This window comes from Gossypium hirsutum, chromosome D05 (genome assembly GCF_007990345.1).
Source record: "Gossypium hirsutum isolate 1008001.06 chromosome D05, Gossypium_hirsutum_v2.1, whole genome shotgun sequence".
NCBI lineage: Eukaryota > Viridiplantae > Streptophyta > Magnoliopsida > Malvales > Malvaceae > Gossypium > Gossypium hirsutum.
This window is the reverse complement of record NC_053441.1, coordinates 62,100,367-62,122,348: the sequence shown is the minus strand read 5'-3', so window position 1 is coordinate 62,122,348 and position 21,982 is coordinate 62,100,367. Positions and strand designations below refer to the sequence as shown.

Genomic DNA, 21,982 nt, shown 5'->3' with positions numbered 1-21,982 from the left:
CCATTAGGCTGTTTAGGGTTTGGGGCTTGGTTTGGTTGTAATTGGGTCAATTGGGCTTGATATGTAATGGGTCATGGACAGATTAATATATTTTTTTGGATTTTATTTATTTTGATTTTGGGTGTTGGGTCTTATTGGGCCCCGGGCTAAATTAGCCCACTACAAAGAGAATAAAAATAATTAGTAGTAATATATTTAATCTTTTTGATAAAAATAAAATTATTTTTAATTATCTAAGAAAAAGTACATAAAACTTTTTTAACTTTAATTTCATATATGCATTACATATATGGAATACAGTAGAGATATATATATACATATTCATTTTCCTCACTGATACAATTGCTAAATTTTGTTTCCTACAAATGTACACTATGTATCTATTACTAATTTAATACATGGAAATAAAAGATTATCAAAACATAAAAGGAGTTGGAGAAAATGTTGGGATGACCAGTGGTTCTTGATTTCGCCTGCAAATGTCACCCAACAATATTACGTCACGTTTAATAAACATAAAAACAATCTACTAAATATTAAAAACATGTTTAATAATATAATATAATATAATAACCGATTCAGTCTTAATTCAATTGACATAGATATTATTATCAATATAGGAGGACGTGAGTTCAAGTATGCTGAAGCACATGATCTTTCTATTTATGGGTTAGAGAGAAACTATGAATAATTTTAGATATGGTGTAAAAAAAATCTAATGAATACTTATAATAAAATTATTAAAAAATATATAATATAATATATATTCCCGATGTTGACATACTAACTAAAAATAACCATAACAATAATAAAAGAAAAGGGAAAAAGATAATGTTTGAGGAAATTATTAAGCCACTAGAAATAATTATATATCAAAAGAATATTTAAGGTCAAACTCTGACTTTGGTCCCACTATTATGTTTGTATTTAAAGTTTATTCTTTATAATTTAATTTCACATAATTTAATCTATTTATTTTTATAATATTATAAATTAGATGAAATAATTAGTACTATTAACTTGACATGAATTTTTCTCTTCCAATTTATTATGCGGATATGAAATTTTTTTTTGCTAAAAACGAAAGTGTTTTTAAGGAAAATTTAGGTCGATACTTTAATTATAATATTTTTAAATATTTAAATTAATTAATGATATTATAAAAATAAATGATAAATTTGAAGACAGACCAGTCTATGCTAATTTAGAGTACGATGATTAAATAAAAATTTTGGCATAATGGTGGATTCTGAGCTACGATTTGACTAAAAGTTAATTTACCCGATGTCGTCGCTGTAGCTTCGAACGTGAACTTTGGAGCGTGACCCTACCCCGCTCTTCCTCTTCACCGCTCCATCAGCCGGCGTTGTTGAAGCTTCCGGCGTTGTTTTCTCTCTCTTCTCCGCCAAAACGTTATCCTCCGAGATTACATACAACGAAGGTTTCCACTCAAGAGTCGTAGAGAATGGCGTCTCTACCTTTACCCTCTTCTTCTTCTTCTTCTTCAGTGCCACCATTTTAGGAGCCATAAAAGACCTTGTCTCCTCCCTCCCTGGAGCCGTCACCACCACCTCTTCCGTCGTGGACACTTCAGGGTTTTTAACGCAACGTGAAACAAACTTTAAAAACGATCTCATGGCTAGCTATATAAATTAACGAATGAAATGTTTTCAATTATATATATAATTCAGGGATTAACAATTATACACAAAAGAATTGAGAAAAAGAGAAATAAAATAAAAGAAGAGAGATAGTGGGGAGAAGATTTAGAGGAGAAAACAATGGTGTTTCATTGTTGTTCTATTCAATGTTTCTTCTCCAAGTTTCTAAGTGTGTGGGTCTATTTTTATAGTGTTCTTGAACTGAAAAAGAGATGGATTTGGATTTATATGAAAAAAACAAAAATGTATAGGAGAAAAGAGAACGGCCTAGGAAACCATTTTAAATTAATTATATAATTAAAAATATTTATATTTGATACAATATAAATATATAATTTTATACCAAAAATAGTTGGGTGCAGCGGTAGGATAATTGTACTCACAGAAAAAAAATACAAGTTTAAATTTTAGAAATAATATTCTTGAAAATGTCAGTCACAAATTTTGAACATCAACCATAAAATGGGTGTAAAAAATACTAAAAGAATATAAATTTCTTTATTGACAATGAATCGCACTCATATCAAATGTTTTTAGAATATGTTTGTTTGATTGGATTAAATAGATCTTTAAAAATTAAAAATAGAGAATCAATTTAATTATTGGTTCAATCGAAATATACGATTTAACAACTCAATAATTTAATCTTCAAAATTAGACTGATATTTTAATCAATTTTCGATCTAATCTGAACCCAAACATTGCTCATATCTCATTGAAGAAACCTTCAAAAATTTCCGCTGAGGTATCTCAATTTTTTTAACTACATAAATGTATAAATTTATATATTGATGATTTATTAAATATATTATTTAAAATTAAAGTTTTTGTCAAAATAAAAAAAATCTATTATTTAACTGTCAAATCCAATTCGATTTAAGACATATGGGGCTGCCTTAGTTGATGATTTTGTCACTATATTTATGAGAAAAGTACTCATCATTAGTAATTTTTAGTATGACACATGTTTTGAGGTAGAAATTTTAAATTTAGTAATTGTTATTATTTTAAAATATTTGTATAAATTAATAGAGGTTGGTTTAAAATTATTTTTAATAAGTATTTTTGGGATAAAAAATACTTTTGAACTTTTCAAAAGTGTTTTTGAGACAAAAATGCTTTTGCAAAAACAACATTTTAGCTAAAAGTAGAACCAAAAATTTTTAACTTTTACTCAAAAGTATTTTTTGGTCCAAAACCAGTTTTGAGAAACAATACTAAACTAAAATACTTTGCAAAAGAACTTTTTTAGTCAAAAACAAAAATAGAAATTTTGAACTTTTGTTCAAAACTGCTTTTTGACCCAAAAACACTGTTGAAAAGCAATGTTAAAACCTTACTTTTAAAAGTACATATTTAACTATTTAACTTATATATATATATATGAGGTATATCAAGATTTTGATGAAGGAGATTAATACAAGATTTGAGTTTTGAGCATGGAGGTTATTCACATAATAATTATGCTAAGAGCCACCATAAATTGTTGAATTCTAATAGTAAAGGGGAACTTAAGATCTTTTTTACAGAATAAAAATTTGTCTTCATTATCAACATACTCTTTTAGAGTTTACATAGCAGAACAAAATAATTTGTTGTAACAATTTTGCAAATTTTTAGGAGACTAACAACTTCTAAAGACTAGGGCTCTTACTCAACAAAATAACCAATAAATCAAGATAATTATTTCATAATAATTTGACTAAATCTCCTAACTAAGATAACATAAAAACAATCTAATTAACACTCTCCCTTAAACTGATTTCTGCTGAAAACAATTTGTTATTTGTTTTGACAAATGCTTTATCAATGCCTTGAGAAGAACAAACTCCAAGCATCCTTCTTAGTTTTTCAAATGCTAGTTGTTTAAGTGGTTTGGTCAGAATATCAACAATTTATTCAATGCTCCTACAGAATTACAACTCTCTCTTCTTTTCCCTGCATAGATGCCTGAAAAAAATAAAAATGAACATTAATATGTTTGCTTCTCCCATGCATCACTGGATTTCTTAACAGCATGATAGTTGACATATTATCTAAATTTATGATTGTTGGACCTTTTTGCTCAGCTTTAAGTATTTTGAATATATTTCTAAGCCACAATGCTTGACTCACACTTGAAGTTGCTGCCACAAATTCAACCCCAGTTGTGGAAACTGTTACTATTTGCTGCTTCTTTGACAACCGTGATATTGCACTTGAATTAAACATGAACACATAATCGGAAGCGCTCTTACGATCATCAATGTCCCCTACATAATTACTATCCGTATACCCAACAAAATTAACATTAATATCCTTTTTGTAAAACACACCATAATCAACTATACCCTTCACATATCTCAAAACTCTTTTAGCTGTATTGAGATTCATTTCAGTTGACTTTTCCCTGTATCTAATAATTAAACTCATAACCTACATGATGTCAGGCCTGGTAGATGTCAAATACATGAGGCTACCAACTATTTCCTTAAAATAAGTGTTGTCTACTTCTCTTCCTTCATCATCTTTGTGTAGCTTCAAACTAGGTTTAGTTGGTGTAGCAAATGACTTGCAATCTGTCATTTTGAACCTTGCAAGAATCTCATGAGCATATTTATTCTGATAAATAAATTTACTAACATCAGTTCGAATGACTCTGAGCCAAGAAAATATCGCATTAATCCTAGATCGATCATTTCAAACTCTTTCATCATAAACAACTTAAATTTATTAGTCATCTCAACATTATTACTAGTAAATATCGAGTCATCAACATAAAGACAAACAATATGAATTTTACCTCCATCAAACTTAACATAAAGGCTATGCTAAAAGGGACATTTCTCAAATCCCAACTTTGCAAAATGAGAATCTATGTGACTATACCAGGCCCTTGGTGCTTGGTTTAGTCCATAGAGAGCTTTATTTAGTTGATAAACCTTCTTTCTAACCCTTTCTTCTCATAACCAGGTGGTTGATCAACAAATACTACCTCTTGTAAGTGTCCATGCAAGAATGCTGACTTAACATCTAATTGAAGAATCGTCCATGAGTGTTGTGATGTAAGTAAAATCATTAATCTGATTATATCCAGCCTTACAAATGGGGTAAAAACTTTCTTATATTTAATCACATGCTCTTGCTTATAGCCTTTTGCCACCAACCGAGCCTTGTGTTTGTCAATTTCACCTTTCTCATTAAATTTTTTCTTGAAAACCCATTTGATATCGATTTTTTTTGTCTTTCAGACAGATATGTTAACTCCCATGTTGATTTATTTCAATAGACTCAATTTCTTTATCGATTTTCTCTTGTCATTTCTTCTCTTTCACAACCCCACAAAAAGTGATTAGATCACTATCAACATATAATTCAAAATAAACATCACCATATGTACTAATATCATCGTAATGCATCATCCATGCATGCCTTTTCTTTGAGTTTTCATCCCTCAAATTGTATTCTCTTCTTCTTCTTCTTCTTCTTCTTCTTCTAAATGTTGATTAGATTGAGCTGGAATTTGAGGTGAAATTGATTGTTGCTCGCGTGATGCTGGTTGCTGATCTTGAATTTCACCAGCCTCTACCTCATCGGTTGAGACATTATCATCCTGTATTAAACTTGAAACTGAATTGTCATCAGCCCAATGTAACACCCCAAACCCAGCCTAAACGTTACGATCTGATCTTTCAATGTTAGAATAACTTCTCAAAAATTAGTTTGTTACTTTCTGAAACTTTTACTTGCTTTTCGATGAAAGAGACATTTGAAAACTCATTTCCACTTATTAGTTGCAAAAATAAACCATTCTATAATAAGAGTTTCTTTAAAACATTTGTTCTTCATTCCCAAGTAGAAATAAAAGATATACTAATAACTCATTTATTTTTTTTGAAAACTCAATTTCTCCTTGTTTTGTAGCGAAAAATATTTTGACTTGCTTAACTTTGAAAATCGAACGTTTAATTTTAATTATCAGAAATCATGCAGAATTTTTAAAATAATTAACTAAAATCCAACAAAACTCCAAGCCAAAAATAAAATTCTAAAAATCAGTCTGACAATCCAAAAGTCCATAAATTTCAAATAAGAATTACTAAAATAGTTTTATGCGAGAGAACCAATCCGAGCTCTCGAGTGCCACCAAACTCTAAGTCTGTGGATTACCTGAAATATTAAGCAAACGGGGTGAGCTAAAAGCTTAGTGTGTAACTTAAAACAAGCATAAATACATATAATGACATACACAAATCAAAATATCACTGAGAATTTTAATAACATTCAATTCCACCAAATTTCAATATGCATGATTATGTCAATGTAGTATTTTTTTTTTAGAAAAACCTATTGCAAAATTTTCAAAAATTTCCTACCCAACTTCACTACACACCAAAAAGAGTTCTCATAAATCATCCATCCAAAACACACCAACAGATAAATGTGGACAGTGCCACTAGAATCACAGATAAACTGCCAGAACAGATATCTGTGGTTAAGCCACCATAATTGCAGTCAAGTTGCCAAAACAGATATGTACTTAAACCACCTGATAGTGTAGATCATTAAATTGTTAGAACTTCCTCCTTACCATATCTTCCGAACCCTATGCTATGTGAAATGACATAAAACTACAAAATCAGAACGATAAGCATGATAGACATGCTTTCTTATATTAAGCAAAAATCAGTAGGCATGGGATTCCATGCTTTACAAAACAAATGTGTTAAACTCAATAGTAACAAATCAAATTCACCATAATGTCGCATGCCATGAGAATTCGAATAAGTCACACATTTTCAATAATCAACATTTCAAATAGTATAAACTAAAATCAAAATCCATAATATATTATATAACTAGAAACATCATTTAACAGTTTCAACAGCATCGCTAACCTCGAACCAACGACCCAACATACCTAAGTAAACTACTCAGAATGGGTCCACATAGCCTTACCTGACGAGCTCGTGTGGTCTATACGTCCAGACACACACTCGTGTGGCCTACATGGCTAGACACACGTCCGTGTGGCTTATATAGCCAGAAACACAGCCAAACACACGCTTATGTGGCGTTTACAATTTCGGTTTTGCATAATTTTACGAGTTTCCAAGTTATAAACACACATTTGATCATTCCTGAGATGTCAACAAAACAAAAACACCTAATTTCTGCAACAACATCCACAACTTAATCACTTTAACAATTATTTATGAAGAATCAACCCTTGTTTCCTAAAACACTCGGCCATTAACAAAAGGCATTCAACTTTTACAAACAAAAAATATTGCCAACCAACCCCTAAACTTGGGCATTCTGTCATTACCCTTAAAATTAGAGGTTTCCAACACACTTAAATAGTCGAAGGAAAGTGCACCTAATAATCCTCGCCTACAAGAACCTCACGAAAGAACAATCAACCTTTAGATAAGCTAGAGCCTTACCACTAAACCAACAAGCTCATTCTTGCTAACAACTCACGAAAAATAAAAAAAAAATCTAGATGTGGCAAGCTAGATATAGGGACTAAAATACTTAAAATTCAATGGAAGGGAATCAAACTCAAAACCCCAAGCACACCACCAAAACATTTAACACTAAACCAGATCAATTTACTTAACATGATTCCTATAGCATTTATTCAAAAACAAGACGTGACCACTCTTGGTTTACTAACCCAATTTCTACTAACCCAGTTTTTTGGATGTGACACCCAATCTCATCTAGCTTTTTCATAAAATACAACATCTCTATTGATTATCACTTGTTTCGTTGAGGGATTAAACAACTTGTAAGCTTTTGAAGTTTCACTAACTCCAAAAAATACAAATTTTTGACTTTTGGCATCAAGTTTCTTTATTTTTTTATTAGATATATGTGCATATTCAATGCATCCAAATGTCTTAAAATGATCAACAACAAGTTTCTTGTCACTCCATGCCTCTTGAGGTGTCATGTGTTTCATTACCAATGTTGGACACCTTTTTAAAACATGAGTTGACCACATCATTGCTTCAGGCCAGAATTTTTTTAGAACTCATTTTGTTGCCAGAAAGCCCCTGACTATATTAAGAATGGTCTTGTTCTTTCTTTCACATATATTATTCTGTTGTGATGAATATGGAGCAGTCAATTGTCTATTTATGCCATTTGGTTCAAAATATGCAAGAAATTCATTAAAGCAAAATTCTCCTTCACGATTTGTTCTAAATGTTTTGATTTTCATATCAACTTGATTTTCAATAAGAGCTTTAAAACTCTTGAAAGCAACAAATGCTTCAGATTTTTCCTGCAAAAAATACACCTAGGTTTTTTTGACTAAAATCATCAATAAATTATATAACATATCTTTTGTTACCATTGAAAGTTGAACTGATTGGTCCACATAAGTTTAAGTGAACTAATTCAAGCACAACATGAGCTCTTTCAGCTTTTCTTCTTGGGAAAGCATCCTTATGCTACTTTCCAACAATACATCTTCATAAGGCTTTGATGGAGAAATGATTACAGGAAGACCAGTAACCATTTTCTTTTGCTGAAAAGTCCTTAGGCCATTGAAGTTCAGATGACCATATCTATAGTGCCACTTCCATGGTGAATCATCTACTTTAGCCAGCAGACAATCATAAACTATTTTAATCTTCAAACTAAATAATCTATTTGCACTTATTTTAACAACAACAATGGACCTTTTTTTTTAATCGTACACCTCACATTCTCTATTGAAAATTATTATCCTACATCCTTTATATTGTAACTAACCAACACTCAAAAGCTTAGTTTTCAAATAAGGACATAAAAACATTTGAAATTTTTTCAATAAAATCATTCCTGGTTCTGATATGAATATATCCTTTTCCCATCACCTGAATAGTTGATTTATCCTAAAAATTCATAACTGTATGAAAACTTTCACCTAATTTAGAAAAAGAATACTTACAACCAATCATGTGATTTTTGCAACCTGTATCTACATACTAGGTTTCTTGATCAAATACTTCTATTGCATGAAAGGCCATCAAAAGTGTCTCCTCCTCCTTTAGTTCAACAAAGTTAGACTTTTCTTCCTTTTTTTTTGGTAGCTTTGTGTAGCATTCATTCTTGTAGTGGCCATAATTCCCACATCTATAACATTCAATCTTAGATTTGTCAAAATACCTTCCTTTTCTTTGGGTATCTTCTCTTTTAGAAGCATGAGTGGAATTATTAGATTTGCTATCTTTATTTCCATGTCCACCTTTTCCACAACCATGTCCTCCTTTTCAACGACCTCTTCCTCTTGTACTTAAGGATTTGGTGTAAGCTTTGAGAACTGTTTCCTCATTCATAATGTTAGGTCGATTGACTTTGCACTCATGACAAATTAAATAGCTTTGAGGCTAATCAATGGACAAACGAATAAAGTTTTAGATTCTTCAATGGAACAAAAAAAATAATTCCATTTTGGAGTCAGTGATCTTAGTATCTCTAACACAAATTTAGCATCTTCCATGTCTGCACCATGAAAACGCATCTTGTTTGCAATTCTCATTGTTCTTCCAATAAAATATGGGACAGATTCTCCTGATTTCATTTGAAGAAGTTCAAATTCTCTTGTCAAGGATTGAAGTAATGCTTGCTTAACCCTATTTGATCCTGAAAATATTTTCCATTGAATCCCAAATCTGCTTAGAAGTATCCTTTTGGAGAATGGTTTCCAAAATTGAACGATCAATTGCTTGAAATAAATAGTTTTTTTGCTCTTAAATCTTTGAGTTTTGATCTGGAAAAGCCTTAGTTGGTGCTTTAGTAGGCATTTCTGTTATTGTTGATTCAACTACACCACTCTCCACTATGTCCCAGAATTCTTTGGACCTTAAAAAATTCTTTATCAGCATATTCCAGTGATTATAAAAACCATCAAAACGAGGAATTGATGGTTGTAAAAAGCCATTGCTATTAAATGCCATCTGCTTCAGGCTCGAATACCAAATGTTGAATTTTAATAGAAAAAAAGAACTTAAGATATTTTTCACTGACTAGAAATTTGTCCTCATTATCAACGTACTCTTTTAGAGTTTATATATAATAACAATATATGTTGTAACAATTTTGCAAATTCTTAGGAGACTAACAACCTCTAAATACTAGGACTCTTACTCAACAAAATAACCAATAAATCAATATTCATTTGATACTAATTTGACTAAATCTCATAACTAAGATAACATAAAAACAATCTAATTAACATAAATATGGAGAAAAAGCAATGATTGGGTAGAACGGTTTTCGAGACAATTCTTAGATTGGTCTTTGGTTTGTACATAAATAGGGTTTGTATAAGGAATGTGGAGTTTGATGTGAGCCCAATGACAAGAACATCATATGGCATAGACCCAGGGGTAGAATGGTCAATAGTTAGGCTTAGAGTGCTGCTTGAGTTGACTTGATATGACCAACCATAACTAGGCTTAGTTCTAGGAAATTGGTGCCAAAAGGTGATAGGATGACGAATGATTGAACTTTTTAAAGATTTTATCAAGATTTTAAAATGAAAAGTTTTGATAATTAGGTGACTATCTGTGTAATTTACTTAAAATTTAATGAAAGTTAAAAGCTAAGAATTTATTTATGAGATAATATTTGATACACTATCAGTGCATGAACTTTATTGACCATCAATGCATCACAATTCGCCACATCATTAATGAAAAAAATTTGAATGGTTTTTTAATAAATACTTTAAAAAATTTTAAACCTAATTAAAATTAATTTTAGTTTCTCCCTTTATAATTTTCCATATTTTATTGGTAACAAGTTCTCCTAATTTCTGGATTTTTTTAAATTCATGTCATGGAATTGCAGTAACAAATTCATATCCTCCACAAGTATTTTTTTCTTTCTTTTTCTTTTGAGAAAATAATTCATATTTTTTTATATATTGCCACATGTCTATAACAAAACTAAATTCTTGATATCTAATTTTTTTTCTTATTAATTAATTTCTCTGGAAAATTCTTTATATTTTTGCTGAGTCAACACCCAAAAGAAAACAACTTATCAAAGAACCACAATTAATCCATTGAATTTGACAACACCAAAACTGAATTTGTTGCACTGAAAATCACCTATCGATGAGGCCGTTGCGGAACGCCGACGTTTTTAAAGTTCCATCCCTGGCCAATAGCCTCCCTTACCATGACCATATATATTTGCCTGATTTACAGTGATGACAACGTTTTCAAACTAATATCAACGTGTTGAGTCATTTTCAAAGGTTATTTAATTTCTCCTATTCATTAGCTTGCAGAACAAGGCAAATGCCACATCTTTCGTTCTCCGTTTTTTATGAGTATTCGTATTTGATACATATCCAATAATAAATATTGAATATATGAAGAGCGAAGTACTCGTGTCGAGCACATATATGAATCCGACACCCACCATTAACTCAGAGGAAAAAAAGAGGGCACTCGGTATTGTAGCTCTGCAATTAATGTTGCCGATGATCTTCACCTAGACGATGAATGTCGTGTGAAACACTACAAAGACTGAAAGTGTCGATTCAAAGGATTGCAGATGGATTAGGGAAGGAATTATGAAATTGTTCATTGATTGTGATTTACAACAGATTTTCACAAGTTTAGTATCATTACATATATATACATAAAATTACTTGGTTACCATGGAACCAAGATTCAGAATTATCCATTAATGTTTCGTCAGTAAGTGAAACTTTCCTAGGTCACAATCATTATTCCTTCCTTTATGTATGAACCAATATGATAAGATGTATATATATATGGAAGAAAATACACGTGCCTGTTTGTATATATATGTCTTATATATATACGATATCAACATTTTGAAAAATCTAGTCATTGTTCACATTAATAAGGGATATATATATGTATTATTTACCATGATTTGCCACATATCCATTCATGTTTCATTTCACCAACTGAACTTTCCTAGGTTACAATCATTCATTCATTCTTGTTTATATGTTAGAAGATATATGTGCATAAGGCAGACAGTAATGAGGGCGAGGGGCTCCCAAAATTTTGAAAAACATTATTTAGTATATATTTACTTGTATTTAGAGATTAAATAAGATTATTTGATCTCCTCAAAATAAATTCAATTCTTTTTTTATTTTTAAACTTAATTTTGTACATTATACTTGTAAATACAAGACACATCTCGTTACGAGCTTGTTGTAACTATTATTACAACAAGAGATGTATCAACTAGATAGAACATGTACAAAGCTTAATCATAAACACAAAAAATAACTTATGCAATTCAATATAAATCTATTTTTATGGGATTAGTTTAGGGACGAATTCACTACAAAATTACAATACAAATAATGCTTTAATCCCAATTAAACGTTGGATTGTTGTAGCTTTACTCTTGTACATTTGCAAGGTTATATCAGGAGTGATGACTCTTAAGTCAAATCGAATTATTTGTGATTATAATCTACAGATAGAACTTAGTTCTAAGGTTTTTGCTTTAGAGCTTAAGAAAAAACAAAGAAATAATATGAAATGTAGGAGTCTTCTGAAACTTGAGGATCATTACCTTGTGGAAAATTATCAAGAAAAGAAAAGGGTATTGTTAAAGGTAATAGGAGAGGAAAATTGAGAGTTTTAGAAGAATCTGAGAGCGGGGTCGTTAAATCTTCACTTTCAAAAGGGGGTTTCATAAATAGAAACAATCTTATTTGTAAAAAAAACTCAAAGAGGAGATGCTTGTTGACAAACCCGAAGCTACTTGGGCATTGAGAAAAGAATTTAGATTTTGTAACACTCTATACCCAATCCGAGAGTAAACTAGATATGAAATGTCACATTTATTGTTGAAGCAACTCCAACGAACATAAAAACAATCATTGAAGCTAAAAATAATTCAAACGTGGTTAATAAAATTAAAGGATGTTATGAGTATTAAGTGAGCATGAATAAACTTAAAAGAGCCCACATATATTAAACCGGAGTCACATATGGTTAAATACGGAACAAAGTTACAAATTTTGGGTCAAATCAGTAAAATACAACGGAATCATGTCTCGAGACCTTGGACCAAATTTTCACTAATTTAACTTTGATGTTTTATGTCTCGAGACACTGTAACCATGTTCTGAGGTTTGACACCTTATATCTCAAGATACATACTAAAAATGCATGAATTACATGAATTTATTCTTGAGATCGCAAGACATGTTATTAATGTCTTGAGATACATGCCCAGATATGCCGAAATTAAACAATGCATGTCATACAATTGTGTCTCAAAATGCATTTAACCATGCACAACGTGCAACCAAACCAACATATAATCTCGTGACAATTAACACAATAGATGAATATTTCACTTTGTAAGTACCTCAAATCACATAAAACTTATTTAAACCATATGAATTTGCATTGTAAAATCCAATAGGAAAGTTTCCAAGTGTCCAGTTAACTGCCAAAACATAACGCATATGCTAAGGAGCGTCGAATTACAAAAACCCATCAATAAAAAACATTTAAATCTTCTGGGGACCTACGTACATGCCGAAAACTACTAGAAAACTCAAGGAACATTACGAAATTTCAATGTGTGAGCTCAGACTTCAGCCTTCGGCGCTAAGGAAACCACAAGTTGACTCGAATGAGATTGAAAAAATCGATTTAGAAAATAATGTTTTTAAAGACAGCAGAAATCCATGCATTTTCATAATCTTAGTTAAAATTTAGGATAAATTATCAAATTAATCATCCAACTTTTAGAATATTTTCATAACCACTTAAAAAGAAATCTATGCTATATCATCACCTAATTTTTAGGGCGTTTTAATTTCAGTCAGTCAAGCGTAAAATCTCTAATGGCAATTGATTGTACATACCATATCATGTTTACACTTTAATTTTGGTCTTCCAATTTCTTGGGCGTTTTAATTTTGGTCACCCAAAAATATCTTTTTTTAAAGTATTGATCGGGATAAAAAAAATTAAGGATTAAAGTGAAAAAACAATAGAATCTAAAATAACGCATTAAAAAATGCCTAATCCTACTTGTTTACCCCTTGCCCAAAGTTCTATTTTTTTCTCAACATTGAAATTTTAAATTTCAAAAAAATCAATTAAATAAATTATTAAAAAAATTTATCCCTTGATAGTTTCAACTGATTTGTTACTATAATATTGAAATTAATTAATTTAATATTCTTCTAAAATTTAAATTTAAATTTTATGTTTTCAATTAGAATCAACTCAAATTACTAGTATTTAATAATTTCCTACGAAACTCAAACTTCTTTTTGATTACATGATGATGAATCTTTTATACTAAACAAAAAGTAAAGAAAAAAAATCTTGCAATTAATTTAATTAATTAATTTTATATTCCATGTGAAACAAATCTCGAATTTTTCCATTATTTCTTTACCCAAAAGAGAACACAAATACTTAATTTGAGGATTTTTCTTTGCTTTTAATTTAGCATGGAAGGTTCGAGATTATATAATAAAATAAATAAATTCCGTAGACAATTATTAAATATGAGTTATTTGAGTTGACTTTGTTAAAGATAATCTTGAAACATAAAATAAATTTTAAAATTTAGAAAGAGATTAAATTAATTAATTTCATTAAATTCAATATATAGTAACGAATCAGTTGAAATCATAAAGAGATAAAAGAGTTGTCAACAATTTATTTAATTGATTTGATGTTTTAACATTTAGAATTTAAAAATTAAAAAAACAAAAATTTAAATTTTGGGCAACGAGATATTTTAGTTTCTACCTCTTTTTCATTTTAATTCTTAATTTTTTTTTACCTAGATCAAGAGTTAAAAAAAAATTTACTTTCGGTGACCAAAATAAAAGTGATCTAAAAGTTAGGTGACTAAAATAAAATGTGTAAACATGATATAGACAAGATTTAACTTATATAATCTTTCACCATTAAAGATTTACTGTTCGAATGATTGAAATAGAAGTACCCTAAAATTTAAGGGATGCACTAAAATTTTGCATAATGCCATCTAAAATAGGATGTTGAGAAAGAGAAAATTCAAAACACCGCTGATTCTTTAAAATAACTCTTAAAGAGAAAAAGAGAAGTTGAGAGAACTCAAGCAAGCAACGTTGAAATGTAAGGGAGATACTTTAAGTGAGTAGACAAAGCAAAGGTTCATCATTTAGGTTTTGGTCGAAAAGCAAACTTGACTTGAAGTTTAGGCATACAAGAGAAGATTAGAAAAGGTTTAAATATGTTAATCTTTTTAATTTAAATTTTAGAATTTTTTTACTTTGTTTTCGAGACATTAATTTTTTTGTCCTTTTTTATTTAAAAATTTTGGTTTTTTCATCTAATTTTATCCTTAAAATCACTGTTTCTAAAATCGGGTCGGTGACCGAATTGGTTAGGCTATCGATTCGTCGGTTTGATTGGCCTAATTAATTTGATTAAAAAATTATTAAAAAATAAAAAAACTCGATTTAATCATCAACTCAACTAGTTGTTAGCTAGTTCAATCGGTTCAACTAATTTTTTAGTCGTTTTAACCGGTCCGTATCAGTTCTTGATCTAATCAGTTCAAAGCTACTCTCAAGATTGATACCCCAATCGATTTCTAAGCCGACCAGCCAGTCCAGTCCAGTTCAAATAACATTGGCTAACATTGTTGACATGCAAGTTATAAAAAAAGCAAAATAATGTTTTTAGCCTTCAATGTTTACAACTTTTGTTAACTTAGTCTTTACTCTTCAAAGGTACATAAAAATCATATTTTTTAAAAAATAAAAATTCTTTCACATTTTCAAATAAAAAACCATTAATTTTTTTTAAAAAAATATTTTTTATACAATATAAAAATTATGGAAAAAAAATAAAAACTCTTTAAAATTAAATAATAAAAATTTAAAAATAACGAAAATATAAAAAGTTTCTAATATTCAAAAAAATATGTTATTTACCCCTCAAATGATAACTAATTAAAGGTGTTTATGTGTCAGACAACTCACTTTGGGCTGGGTTTGAGCTTATTATTTAACATCGACCCAAGCCATTATACTATATAAAAGTAATAAAAAATATTTTATATTAGTATTGGAGTATTTTATAATTAAATTTATATAAAAATAATTTTTTTATTATTTTTAAACAATGAAATGATCTTTTGGTAGGGTTACGTCAAACCAAGCCTAAAATCTTTTTCAAAATCAAGCCTCAACTCGACCTACGCTAACAGTAATAAAATCTTTTCAAAATTTGTGTTATTAGTTCAATTCATTTTAAATTGGATTTGATTTTTTTAAAATTTAATTCAAATTAATTATCTATAAAAATATTTTTATTTAAACTTAGTTATAAAGTAAAGTCTATAAAATATTAGTGTAAATTATTTTTTAAATAATGATATAAACTCTAAATTGATTAGAATTAAATTTAAAAATATTGTATATATATATACAAAATATAATATATAAAAATTTCAAGACTCACTTATTTATTTTTGCGCAAAATGAATTATTTTTTTATATAAAAAAATTTAGTATATTTCGAACCAATTCAGAGTTTGTATCATTATTTGAAAATTTTTTTACACTAATATTTTGTAGGCTTTACTTTATAATTAAGTTTAAATAATTTTTTATGTATAATCTATTTTGAATTAATTTTAATAAATTATTCAAATCCAATTTAATACTAACTAAATAAATAGCTCAAACTTTGTAGATACTTTATTTCCATTAAAGGAGTAAATAATACAGTTTTAAAAATTTTGGAACCTTTTATATTTTTCATATTTTTAAAAAATTTAGTTTTGAAGAGTTTTTACTTTTGATAAAATTTTATAATTTATAGTTTTTTTAACCTTTATTTAATATAAAAAATATTTTTTAAGTTTGTTATATATTTTATGTATTTATAAAGAGTAAGGATAAAAATGTCAAAAATTATAAATATTAAGGCTAAAATTTTTTTCTTATAATTGTCACATCAATAATTCTAACTACAAAATTGGACCGAGGGACCAATATTTTTAAATAAAAAAAGTAAATGAACTTAGGGTGAGTTTGGATGGGTGGTGCGTTTACCAGCGGTTAGTGTAAAAACAGCGGTGGAGGTGAGATTAGATACTGTAGCGTGAGACAAAAAGTAAGCTAAACGCACCGCACCGCACTAAATTGTTCATCCAAACCCACCCTTAGTGTCTCAAAATTAAATTATAGAGACAAACTTTTAATTTTTTTTAAAAATACAGGACCTTTGACATATTTAAACTGTTAGAAAATCCTAGAAACTTTGTTTAGTTTTTAGTATTGTGAAGTTTTGTATTTTTTATAAAATATTTTTTATTTAAATTTTAATTTGCATAGTTAATTTTGGGTGTATTTTTTATTTGGTTTTTAATTTGGATGATATATTTGAGTGTATGGGGTACATTTTATATTTAGATATAGGTTTGGGCTTAAATATTTTTAAAATATAATTTAATATGTATTTTAAATTAATCTGTAAAATAAGATAATGTTTTAGGTAATTATAGAAATTATTATGAAAAATTGTAATAATTTATATAATTACATAAAATATTACAAAAGCTGAAATATTTTGTATAATTGAATAATATTTTATGAGGAGCTTATGGAAAGCTCACCCTAGATGTGATAAAGGGTTGAGATTTGTGGAATATTATGATAGGGGTTGTTGTGTTTTGCCATTTTGGGGTCTTTTTTTGGTCTGATGCTGGTGTGGTTGTGGTGTGTCTGATTGATGGGGCGATGAGGGTGGCGTGTTGAATGATAGAGGCCTTTCTAGTAGTGTTGAAATGGACATGATAATCGGAGAATTCGAAGTCTTCGGCTGTTTGACAGTAAGTTTTGGGAGAAGAACATGTTTGACACCCAACTAAATCTGGTTCAATCGATGTATTGTAATAGGATAGTTAAGGATAAAATGGCTGTGGCAATGGTGGAAGCAGCTAGGCACACAAACGGTGGAGCATAAATGTTTTGCAAAGAGATGATTGCGTCTCCCAAATGTTTTGAAAATTCTCACTAAAACCCTCAAAAATTTTAAATATTTTAGTCAGTCCCCTCCCCTAAAAAACTTAATATCAATTTCCGTCACTGGCGAAACTGTTGTTGAGGATTTGGTGACCTGTTGTTGTTTGAAATAGATCAAATCGATTGAACTAAGAATCAATTGGGGTACCGGTCAAGTAAAATTGATTGAATTGACTATTGAACCGATTTTTTTAATAATTTTTATATCTTTTAAATTTTTTAATAATTTATTTATTTTGAACAGTCCAGACTGATAGAATTGAGAACCTATGATTTGACTTATTTGACCATCAGTCCGACTCCAAAAACATTGCTTATACCTATTCATAGATAATTAGATGCATGATACTTCAGTAGTGAGACTAAGTTGAGTAACTATTAATTTCCAGAGTTACGGGCTTATGGATTATTATTAGCTTGACTTGATAATTTAGTATGATAAACTTGACTTGATAATTTACTTGTTTAATCCTCAAATTTATCATTTTAGAGTTTTTTTTAAATATATATACTTTAAAATTTTTATAGAGTTTTATAAATTTTTAATTTTTATATTTTACCATTTTTATAAAATTTTGAAATTTTTTAAGAAATATTTTGATTTTTTTTTTGTAATTTTGTTTGAAAGAGACCTAATCACACATTCTCAAAGTTGATAGAGACCCAAGAGATATTTACACTAATTTATTATTCAAGCAATTTGAGTTATTCAAGTTGTAAAATTCCAATTTGGTTCAAACTCGAAATACCGAATTACTAATTTAAGTTACTTCGAAATATCAAATAACTCGTTTCGATTAATTCGAACTTCAAAAAATTCTATATTTTCAACTCGAATCGAATCTTATTCAATAACAAAAATCAGATAATGTATCAAGATTTTGGTTGCGTATATAGTTGAATGTGATGGTGGGCAAATTAATACTATTAGTTGTAGTGTTATTGTCAAGTTTTAAACACAATACAGGTAGGATTTTTTTTATATTTTTTTTATTTCGATAAAGTTATAGGTAGGGCTTGTGTTGTGTTGCTTGTTATCCCAAAGGTCAATTTAAATGATAAATGCATGCTTCCTACACGTATCCATCACCCAAGCCTAAATCAGGACCATTTTGCTTGTTCAAATTGGTGGAAGGTTTGGTTTTACTATTTAAAAGATATTATAAAAATATTTTATATCAATATTTTTAAGTTTTTAATGTGTTACCGATGTGAGTCTTAATTTAATTGGTATGGGTATTGTTGTTAATACAGGAATACGTGAATTTGGGTGCGTTAAAGTACATTATTTTCCATTTTATAAGTTAAGGAGGGGCTATAAATAGTTCTAAACTGTATGCCAAAAAGAGCATGTAAAGCCCAAAATCTGCCTGGGGCCCGAAACTCGGAAGCCCAAAATCCAAACGCAGCATGCCTAGGGCGCGCCGCTCCAGCCTCTGCCCAACCCCTCGCACGCCTCTGCTCCGCGCCAGCCTCCACGACGCCCATACCGTCTGACACCCCCACCACTGTCGGCCACGGTCACCTGCAAAGCCAAGAAGCAGGCGCAACAACAAAGAAAAATAATGTAAAAAAGGAAAAATAATTCGGTTATAAAAACCGAAAATCTCACTACACCAAAGATTGGGTACTAAAAAGAGAAAAATCTTGTATTGGAAAAATACTGAAATACAAACAAAGAATCAAAAACAATTTTTGAAGGTAATTTTCTTTGTGTTTTATTTATTTTATTTTTTTTTCTTTGCTTCTCTGTTTTTGGTGCAAAAGAAAAGGCAGAAAGGAAAGGGCGAAACTTACCTGAATCGGAGTCGGCGGCGAAGCTTGAACGGCGGTGGCGTGGCGGTAGTTAGGGCTTTAAAGAAGGCCTAGCAGATCCCTCTTTCTTCCCTCTGTTGTTTTAAAACAAAAAAAGAAAAAAAGGAAGATGAAGCAACTTTGCGTCTATTGCTGCTGCAGAGTAGGCTTTTAATTGGAGATGAAAAGGGTTTTAAACACTGATGGGTTATTTGCGTTTTAATCCTTCATTTTATCCCATCAGTTCAAAATCATTGCGGTTTGTTTTCAAATTTTGCCATGAAATGTCGAATTTGTTTTATTTTAATCCATTGCTGCGTGGAGTTTTGGACGGAGGGATTAATTTGACTTTCGGTCCTCCACTGTTAACTGTATGTTCCATTCGATCCATTGGTGTTTTGTTTATTTCAGATTTGCCCCTGAAACTTCAATTATTTTCAATTTAATCTATAATCTTTCATTTTAAGTTTTTAGTTTATTTTATTAATATAGTTATTATTATTATTATTATTACTATTATTATTTTTTATTATACTTACATACATACACGCATGTGTACTTTATAATATATGTGTATATTTTTATTTCTAAATATTTTAAATATATATATAGTGCGTATATATTTCATTACCATATTTTTTTTATATATATAGTTTATATATATATTATATACATTCATATGTACATACTTAATATTTACATGCATATATATACACCTTTTATTATTTTTTTTATATACATGAATATATTTATATTTGCATTTTAAATTTTTTATGTATATACGTACTTACATGTATCTCTTTTATTTTTCATAAATATGCATATATGTATTTATACATACTCTTATATTTTAAAAATTTATATTTTCTTATGATATTTCTATGGTTTATAATTCATGTGTACACACATATGTTTTTTTATATTTTCATAATTTTGTACATATATATATATATGTCTTTTATCTTTTCATAATTTTTTTTGTTCATTTATTTATTTGTTTATATGCCTGTTATTCATGTTTTAGTTTTTATCTGTTTATTATTTGTTATTGTTCCTTTTTGATTGTTTTCTTCGTTTTATTATTTATTTATCTTATGTTTTGCTCGTGTTATTTTACTTACATTATCATCATTGTTGTCACATCGTATCTTTTCAATCGGATTGGCCAAAAATGAAATTTCAAAATAAAAGTAATATTCGATATTTAGATCTTCGAGAGAATCGAGCCCTAATGCATTGGGTTCCGACTTTCTTCATTGAATTTAAATAATTGAGATTACTCTTTAAAAAATGATAAAAAGCTCGTTATCAAGAATTTAATATGTTGTGTCCTAACGCATTGGATGTGACACGTTGCTTTCTCGAGACAAGGATTTTTCGAAATAAATGCAATATTCAATGTTTAATATTTTGAGAAATTGTGCCCTAACGTATTGGGTTGCGATTTCTTTATTTGATTTAAACAATTGAATATTCTTTTAAACTTTATTACATGAATCTTTTCAAATTTGAGTTTTAAACGATATCGGGAATTCGAGACATTGTGTCCTAACTTACTGGATATGATTCTTCTTTCTCAGATAACGTGAAATATGTCCCTTTTCCTGAATTTTTTTTATGTTTTAATATAAGGATCGTATTTTTTAAAAAAATTTTCAAAATTCTCAATTTTCGACATTAAGACATTATGTAATCAATTAAGGTACCAATTTTGGGCGTGTCGAGGGTGCTAATCCTTCCTCATGCGTAACCGACTCCCGAACTCTTTTTTCTGAATTTCGTAGACCAAAATCGTTGTTTTAATAAAATTAAATCATTTATTAAAAACAACCACTTTTTGAGGTGACCCGATCACACCTCATCAAAAAAGGATTGGTGGCGACTCCCGTTTTCATTCTTTTTTTCAAAATCCAAGTCGACCCCGTTTTTCAACAAAAAAAAATGGTGTCAACAGCTTGGCGACTCCACTGGGGACAATAAGAGAGTCAAGCCACGTGTTGATTATTTCTTGTCTTTTTGTTGAAAGTGGAAAATTCGATTTAAATTTACGATCCTTTCATTGCATCTCTTTTGTTTTGAGTTATATTTTTATCGTGTTCTGTATTTTATTTTATACCTCTGCACATTCCATTGCATGACCGTTGGTCACACCTTTTAAGTGGGAGTGAGAAACTACGCCTTCGTGAGGTTTTCACCTCCGCATGGGATAGTGAATCGCTTCCGGGATACATCCGTACCTATGTCTTCATGAGATTTTCATCTCCGCATGGCCATAGAGAAATGTATCCCCCTGAACCGAACTCGGTCCGCATGAGCCTATAATGGGTGAGGATCGAGGAATCTGCTGGTTCAGGTACTCTTACTTTAGAACCAAACCACATATAGCGAGCCGTAAGAACCCACCGAGATAGAGCTATTCCAAACCCTAGTGCTTACCGAATAGATGCTTTATTTATTATTGTTTACTTTAAATCCCAGCTCTGATTTGCTTTGTTTG

The 21,982-nt window shown here is 29.6% G+C and overlaps 1 protein-coding gene and 1 long non-coding RNA gene across 2 annotated transcripts; both read right to left on the bottom strand.

Moving 5' to 3' along the window:
- Positions 1 to 244: 244 nt before the first annotated feature.
- On the bottom strand, positions 245 to 2,100 carry LOC107903510 (uncharacterized). Its single transcript, XM_016829579.2, has 2 exons — positions 1,282 to 2,100; positions 245 to 473 (listed from the first exon to the last, which is right to left on the bottom strand). Exons 1-2 carry the CDS (start codon positions 1,635 to 1,637, stop codon positions 416 to 418), a joined length of 414 nt encoding a protein of 137 aa, XP_016685068.2. The 5' UTR covers positions 1,638 to 2,100; the 3' UTR covers positions 245 to 415.
- Positions 2,101 to 18,930: 16,830 nt separating this feature from the next.
- On the bottom strand, positions 18,931 to 19,847 carry LOC121216921 (uncharacterized). Its single transcript, XR_005913136.1, has 2 exons — positions 19,489 to 19,847; positions 18,931 to 19,216 (listed from the first exon to the last, which is right to left on the bottom strand). It is a non-coding gene; the product is annotated as an uncharacterized lncRNA (long non-coding RNA).
- Positions 19,848 to 21,982: the final 2,135 nt, after the last annotated feature.